The 8251-nt window shown below is 42.9% G+C and overlaps 1 protein-coding gene across 1 annotated transcript; it reads left to right on the top strand.

The window, feature by feature from the left end:
- The first annotated feature begins 699 nt into the window (after positions 1–699).
- On the top strand, positions 700–6162 carry LOC109055132 (vitellogenin-like). The gene is made up of 23 exons (XM_042749390.1): positions 700–799; positions 882–1032; positions 1115–1272; positions 1346–1511; positions 1593–1718; positions 1800–2018; positions 2104–2321; positions 2408–2505; positions 2613–2737; positions 2821–2922; positions 3025–3144; positions 3255–3441; positions 3528–3630; positions 3715–3900; positions 4005–4116; positions 4221–4410; positions 4492–4775; positions 4874–4918; positions 5003–5080; positions 5163–5369; positions 5449–5591; positions 5686–5824; positions 5907–6162. Exons 1-23 carry the CDS (start codon positions 789–791, stop codon positions 6030–6032), a joined length of 3294 nt encoding a protein of 1097 aa, XP_042605324.1. The 5' UTR covers positions 700–788; the 3' UTR covers positions 6033–6162.
- Positions 6163–8251: the final 2089 nt, after the last annotated feature.

Raw genomic sequence — 8251 nt, 5'->3', positions numbered from 1 at the left:
ATGCCCTCATTTAAATGGAAAATATCCCCTTACAGCTCATGGACCCTCTAATCTACGAGTATGCTGGTATTTGGCCCAAGGATCCATTTGTTCCTGCCACTAAGCTCACCTCAGCACTGGCTGCTCAGCTTCAGATTCCCATCAAGTTTGAGTATGCTAATGGTGTGGTTGGAAAGGTATTTGCCCCTGCAGGAGTCTCCCCTACTGTATTGAATTTACACAGAGGTATCCTCAACATCCTTCAGCTCAACCTCAAGAAGACCCAGAACATCTATGAGCTGCAAGAGGTGAAAAATTAATCCTAGTACATTTATAAAGGCATTAAGAAAGTCTTTTTGAGTTATGCAATCGTATTTAATTATTTATTTTTGACTTGTGCTTTGGCTGGAGCTCAGGGAGTGTGCAGGACCCACTATGTCATCAGTGAGGATCCAAAGGCCAACCACATTACTGTTACCAAGTCTAAGGATCTGAGCCACTGCCAAGAGAGAATCATGAAGGACGTTGGCTTGGCATACACTGAGAGGTGTGCTGAATGCACAGAGGTAATGAACAAGACTGGAAAGACTTGAAATATTTACTCAACAATACAATTTTTTTTTTTTTAAATGTTAAATTCATCATATACCTTTCTCTCAACAGAGGATCAAGAGTCTGATTGAAACTGCAACTTACAATTACATCATGAAACCGGCGTCCGCTGGTGTACTGATCACTGATCACTGAAGCAACAGTTGAGGGAAGTGCATCAGTTTTCACCCTTCAATGAGATCCATGGTGCTGCCCAGATGGAAGCAAAGTATGACTGATCCTCTGTGAGAAATATGAACTAACAATATTCCCAACACATTTCATTACTTAAAATTAATTATTTGTTTCAGACAAACCTTGGCTTTTGTTGAGATTGAGAAGACCCTTGTTGTTCCAATCAAAGCTGATTACTTGGCTCGTGGATCCCTGCAATATGAGTTTGCAACTGAAATTCTTCAGACCCCCATTCATCTAATGAAGATCAGTGATGCACCAGCCCAGGTATTACTTTAAACAATCTCAGAGTCAAAGCCTTTGAACCAAGCTGAAGACTTCAGCTGAGACTAGCTCTTACTCTCTCTAGATTATCGAGGTCCTTAAGCACCTTGTTGCAAACAATGTGGCCATGGTCCATGAAGACGCTCCACTTAAGTTTGTTCAGCTCATCCAGCTCCTGCGTGTTTCCACCCTGGAGAACATTGAGGCTATCTGGGCCCAATTCAAGGACAAACCAGCTTACAGGTACAATTTGTCAGCAATAAATTAATAAGACTTTTTTAAATTATGTATATATTTTAAACAATGACTCTGGTAGGCGCTGGCTCCTGGATGCTCTTCCTTCTGTTGGCACACCAGTCATTATAAAATTCATCAAGGAGAAGTTCCTGGCTGGTGAACTTACCCTTCCAGAGTTCATTCAGGCTCTTGTGGTTGCTCTGCAAATGGTCACTGCTGATTTGGACACCATCCAATTGACAGCTGTGAGTAAATCTTAACTATACTCAAAATGCTCTTCTTCAAATCTTGCCTAATTCAAACTAATAATTTCTTTATCTTAACAGAGTTTGGCTATGCACGAGAAAATCGCCAAAATGCCAGCTCTCCGTGAAGTTGTAATGCTTGGATATGGTTCCATGATTGCCAGGCACTGTGTTGCAGTTCCCACTTGCTCTGCTGAGCTCCTCAGGGTAAACACATCAAGTCTTACATTTCTACCAGTCACTTACTTTTTAATATTTGTCTAACTGTATGTGCCTCAATCTCCTCAGCCCATTCATGAGATTGCTGCAGAGGCAACTTCTAAGAATGATATTCGTGAAATCACTTTGGCTCTTAAAGTTCTGGGCAATGCTGGTCACCCTGCTAGTCTCAAACCCATCATGAAGCTCCTGCCTGGTCTGAGAACTGCAGCTTCATCTCTGCCCCTTAGAGTCCAGGTTGATGCCATCTTGGCCCTGAGGAACATTGCCAAGAAAGAACCTAAACTGGCAAGTGTCAGACATTGTAGGAATTATTTATTGTAAAATGGCCCTTTTTCTTCCAATAATAAGCTGAACTTGTTTCTTGCCACAGGTTCAGCCAGTGGCCCTGCAGCTTGTATTGGATAGAGCTCTCCACCCAGAGGTGCGCATGGTTGCTTGTATTGTGTTGTTTGAGTCCAAGCCATCAGTGGCTCTCGTCTCCAGTCTGGCTGGTGCTTTGAAGACAGAAACCAACATGCATGTTGTGAGCTTTGCTTATTCCCACATCAAGTCCTTGACCAGAATCACTGCTCCTGATATGGCAGCTGTGTAAGAAAAACAAAACATTTTTGCTTAATTTACTTTACCATGCCAAATGAGCACAATCCAAAAGTAATAATGGTTGTCTATTTCAGTGCTGGTGCAGCTAATGTTGCCATCAAGCTCATGAGCCGCAAGCTAGACAGACTTAGCTTCCGTTTCAGCAGAGCCCTTCAGCTGGACTACTATCATAGTAAGTGTTGCAAAATTCTTAAGAAAGCTAACAAATGATGTGTTGGGTGTTTATTAAAATGTTTAAAAGACTGCATCAATGGTATTCTTACCTATGTCTCTGTGCAGCTCCTCTTATGATTGGAGCTGCTGCCAGTGCCTACATGATCAATGATGCTGCCACCATCCTTCCCAGAGCTGTTGTAGCTAAAGCACGTGCTTATCTGGCTGGAGCTGCTGCTGATGTTCTTGAGGTAGGCAAACCATATAAAAAAAAAAATCTGATTCATGGTTTAAAAATGTTTTCGGCCTCCACTCAATTCTTGCTCTCATACAGATTGGTGTGAGAACTGAAGGAATCCAGGAGGCTCTTCTGAAATCTCCTGCTGCAGATGAAAGTGTTGACCGTATCACAAAGATTAAGCGCACCCTGAGAGCAGTACGTTTTCATGTCCAATGCACTGTATAATTTTATACTTATAAGCAATATTACAAACATGACATAGGCAAAATGTGTATGACTTATGTTTTACCCCTTAAGCTCGCAAACTGGAAGGACTTACCAAACGATCAGCCACTGGCTTCAGTCTACATCAAATTTCTTGGACAAGAAGTGGCTTTTGTGAAGATTGACAAGACCATCATTGAAGAAGCTATACCGGTATTGTGTTGTAGTTTATCTCTCCTCTTTCATTACTGTTTCTTTTTGAGATCTGTCTCACAAATAATTTTCACAATTAAAACTACATTTCTCAACAACACTTTACCCAGATTGTGACTGGACCCAAACCACGTGAACTGTTGAAGGCAGCTCTTAAAGCTTTGCAGGAAGGAATTGCCTGGCAGTATGCCAAACCCCTGCTTGCAGCAGAAGTGCGTCGTATCTTGCCAACAGCAGTTGGTGTGCCCATGGAGCTCAGTTTGTACACTGCTGCTGTTGCTGCTGCAAGTGTCAATGGTATGTTTTTTCTTAGAATTTTATATCTTTCTTCTGATATGAGGGGGTCACCACTTTGAGGTGGTCAGTTCCATTTATCCTTTTAGTTAAGGCCACCATTACACCTCCTCTTCCTGAGGAGATTGAGACTATGACTCTTGAGCAGCTGAAGAAAACTGATGTTCAACTCCAAGCTGAAGCTAGACCAAGGTAAATTTTTGCAGCTACATTCATGAAGATGAGATATAATGCACACAACATTCGCTTTACAAACAATCTCCTTTATTCTTTCAGTATTGCTCTCCAGACCTTTGCTGTGATGGGAGTGAACACTGCCTTGATCCAAGCTGCTGTTATGGCGAGAGGAAAGATCCGTACAATTGCTCCTGTAAAAGTGGCTGCAAGAGCAGACATTCTCAAGGGCAACTACAAGGTGGAGGCTCTGCCTGTTGAGGTCCCTGAACATATTGCAACTTTGAGGTAATGAAATCTTAGTGATGCCAGGGTAGCAAACATTTTGAATCAATGATTAATTTATATTGTTTCTGAAAAGTGAAATGCAAGTCACCTTCTTGTTCTGACAGCTTTGAGACTCTTGCTGTGGTCAGAAACATTGAAGAGCCCACTGCTGAGAGGACTGTTCCTTTAGTACCCGAGTTGGCTGTGCAGAATTCCCAGACACATTCTGATTATTTGGTAAACTTTGAACAGAAAAACCCAATTTATATATGTTAGTATGCTGAGAATTCATTTGTTTCATGTTGTAAGACTCGTTACAAATACTTGATTTTTCTTTCCAGTCATCTGAGAATCAAGATGAGGTTCCTGTGAGAGCTCCTGCTCCATTTGACAAGACACTCTGTCTTGCTGTCCCATACATTGAAATCAAGGGATGCGTTGAGGTGCACTCTCACAATGCTGCTTTTATAAGAAATGATCCTCTGTACTACATAATTGGACAACACTCAGCCCGTGCTACAGTGGCAAGAGGTATACTTACAGAAATTATTACATCCATGAAACTCAAGGATTTTCAAATAAAATGACAATTATTTGTTGTTTTGGCTGTAGCGGAAGGTCCTGCTGTTGAAAGACTGGAGCTTGAAGTCCAAGTTGGTCCTAGAGCTGCTGAGAGGCTCCTTAAGCAAATCAGTCTCATTGATGAGGAGACTCCAGAAGGAAAGGCTTTCCTGTTGAAACTGAAGGAAATCCTGGAGACTGAAGATAAAAACAGGCCCGTCTCTTCTGAAAGCAGAAGCAGCAGCAGCAGCCGCAGCAACCGCAGCAGCAGCAGCAGCAGCAGCAGCAGCAGCAGTAGTTCAAGCTCCTCCATGTCCAGCTCTCGTGTGTCCAAGGTGAGGACAAGGAATGTCATGTGTTGGTTAAATCGCCAATGTATGTGTCATAAATCTGTATATTCATTTGCACTGAATTATTTTTTATTTATTTTCAGACTGCCACCATCATGGAGCCTTTCAGGAAATTCCACAAGGATAGGGTAACTACTGGAAATAATTTTGTCAACAATATAGTTTCTTTAGATCAGACACTTATCATGTTTATAACCTTATTTTGCTTGCAGTATTTGGCACCCCATGGTGCCTCAAAGAAAGTTAGCAGTGGAAGTTCCGCATCTAGCTTTGAGCGTATCCAGAAACAGGTGAATCAGTTAGTGTAATTTGTCTGGTCATAATAACACAAAACTACAATTATATTAATATTTGTATGGTTTATGCTTACAGGCCAAGTTCCTTGGAAATGCAGTTCCACCTGTTTTTGCTGTCATTGCCCGTGCTGTGAGAGTTGACCACAAACTGCTGGGCTACCAACTTGCTGCTTACTTTGACAAACCAACTGCAAGAGTGCAAATTGTTGTTTCTTCCATCGCTGAAAATGACAATCTGAAGATCTGTGTTGATGGTGCTCTGCTGAGCAAGCACAAAGTGACTGTAAGACTGGAAAATAACTAAAAAATAAATTGTTGGGATATATTTTTCATGTTAAAGTGAGCACAAATCTGTTTTTCAGGCCAAGCTTGCTTGGGGTCCAGAGTGCCAGCAGTATGCAGTCACTGCTAAAGCTGAGGCTGGTGTACTGGGTGAATTCCCTGCTGCACGTTTAGAGCTGGAATGGGAGAGGCTGCCGATTACTGTCACCACCTATGCTAAAAAGTAACATTCATCAGCACAGACCAACAAATGTGTAGTGCAGAAAATGGCACTGGTTTAATTATCTACTCTTCTCTGTGTATCCTGTCACAATCAGAATGTCCAAACACATCTATATGGCGGCTTTCCAGGCGGGATTCAGACTTGAAAGAGTAATGAACAGTGAGAAAGAGATTGAACTTACTCTAGCCTTGCCAAATCAGAGGTCCTTGAATGTCATTTTTAGGATTCCAGAGGTGAAATAGTTTTCCTTCAAATTATGACTCTCACAGAGAGAGAAAAAAACACAAATAATTAAGTTTCTTCCTCCTGCTCTAGATGACACTGTCAAGAATGGGTATTCATCTCCCCTACGCCATTCCCATCAATCCAGATGGATCTCTTTCCATTCAAATCGATGAGGACATTCTCTCCTGGATCCAGAGACATATAAAGGAAGAATAAGATGTGAAGAATTACATTTTACATTTAAGAAAATGTGAGTTGTATTCACATGTAATTGACTGGTTTTTGACAGTTTAATTGAATTTTACCACTGCTGTGATGTTACACTAATAAACACCCTGCAAGTTAATGAGTTGCCAATTGTTTTGACTTCACAGTAATTTCCAGTATTGCTTACTGATTGTTAAATAATGTGAATGTACAGGTGGAATGGCATTTTCGAGAAACTTGAAATAATGATTATAAATAATTATGTTGAATTTGGCTCTACATTCTTATAAGGATAAACTGGTACACATACTAGATACCAGAGCAATATTACAGCAAGAACAATTACAAGAAGGTTCTTCTCAGACTGCCACAAAAAAATCAAAGACATTGACCAGTATTTTAAAGAACCATGAGAAAATCAAGAAACCTTAGGTTTACCTTAACATGGGAAGTGTTGATCCTGATAATTTTTATTTAAATGAAGATATAAATATCCAAAAATCTCCTTTGCACAACTGACCTATCAATAAGCCCCTCCCCTTGAACACAGATGAGCCAATGGCAGTTGAGTGTCAGTTGCACGGGGACCAGCTCGGACATCTTCAGGTTCCAGCACCATAGAGAAACACTGAAAGATCCGAAGCTCTCTTCTGTTTGACGGTGTTCACGCTACAAAAAAAAAAGTTAAAAAGATGTGCTTGGGGTACTTGTAACACTGATTCCAAGTATCCTGAGAGGACAGGCAACGGAATTTGGAATTTATATTGCAATTGTCACGAGGATGCAGGGATGAACTCAAGTGCAGACAGGATGCACTACACACAAGGTTTATTACTGACAAAAAAGGAAAACAAAACCCACGAGGGGAAAAACAATGACTAGGGAAAAAGATGAACACTTAACAAGACTCTGACTAGACTGAAAACACACAGTAAAGCAAAAAGACTCTTCACTCTGGTTTTCACACGACAGAAATACAATCCACAGGTCAGACAATGTGTAACAATGAACCACCCCAGACAGCGAACACAAGGGGATTGAAATAGGGAGACTAATGATAACATAACAGGTGACACAGGGAAAGCAATAATGACAAAACGAGGATAACAAGGGGGCGTTGCAAGGGAACGAGACAACACAAGCACATGACCCAAAGATAAGGCCATGTGCTTGCACACAAAACACGTGTCTGTCATGATCCTGCCTCAAGACTAGAGAAAAATCAAGGACAAGAGGGCAGAATCATGACAGAACCCCTCCCTTAAGGAGCGGCTTCCAGACGCTCCTCAAGGGGACATCAAATGCGGGAGAAATGACTGACTGTGACACAGACACAAACCAACAAAACATGACAAATAACAATAAAGGTAAACAAGAATACACAACGACAGGGTTCGGGTGACATATCAGAAATAACAAACAAGGAAGGGGAGGAGGCGGGATAACAAAGTTTGTGGGGAGAAGTCCATGGTGGATGGGTGGAGCGGAGGTCTTAGGTTGACGGGATGATGGCTGATGACGTGGGGTCCGGGCAGGTCTGGATGGCGTAGAGTGGGAAGGGAGCTTGGGAGAAACAGTCCGGGGTTGTACTGTGACAGGGGGTACAGCAGGCAACTGTGGAGCGGAAAAAGGTGCTGGGCTCACAGAAGCAGACCTAGAGTCGATGCTTCCCCACACCGAATCGACACTCGGCATCTCGGCCTCTGTAGCGGTGTCGATAGAAGCTGACTCTGGGTCAGCGCTCTCTGCAACCGGCTTGGGGTCAGCGCTCTCTGCAGCACTCTCTGTGGCCGGCTTGGGGTCAGCGCTCTCTGCGGCTTTAGGGACAGGGTCTGGGGACAAGATAGGTCTGACAGGAACCTCTAGGATTTGGACAAGGCGTGACAAATATTCCGACAGGGTCTTGCCAGCAATGACGACAGGCATCTCCTGACGAGCTGAAACAGACTGTAAGACTGATTTAGCAGCAGAATCGACCGCGCCTCTCTCCTCAGCTCTCACCACTGCAGACTCAGATACTGCTCTCTCGGTTACTGGTTCGGAAACCTCCCTCACTGCAGTAGTTTCAGGAACAACAGTCTCTCCTGCAGTCTTCGGAACAGCCTTCCCTTTTGCAACCTCTGAAACCGTGCTTACAGCGGCAGGCTCAGGAACAACGCTCTCGGTTACAGTGGCGGGTTGGGGAGCCATCGCGGACTCAGGGGGAGCTGGGGACGGAGGACAGAGAG

Source organism: Cyprinus carpio, chromosome B22 (assembly GCF_018340385.1).
Source record: "Cyprinus carpio isolate SPL01 chromosome B22, ASM1834038v1, whole genome shotgun sequence".
NCBI classification, from domain to species: Eukaryota; Metazoa; Chordata; class Actinopteri; order Cypriniformes; family Cyprinidae; genus Cyprinus; species Cyprinus carpio.
The sequence above is the reverse complement of the archived record's forward strand: the minus strand, read 5'-3'. Positions and strand labels throughout refer to the sequence as shown.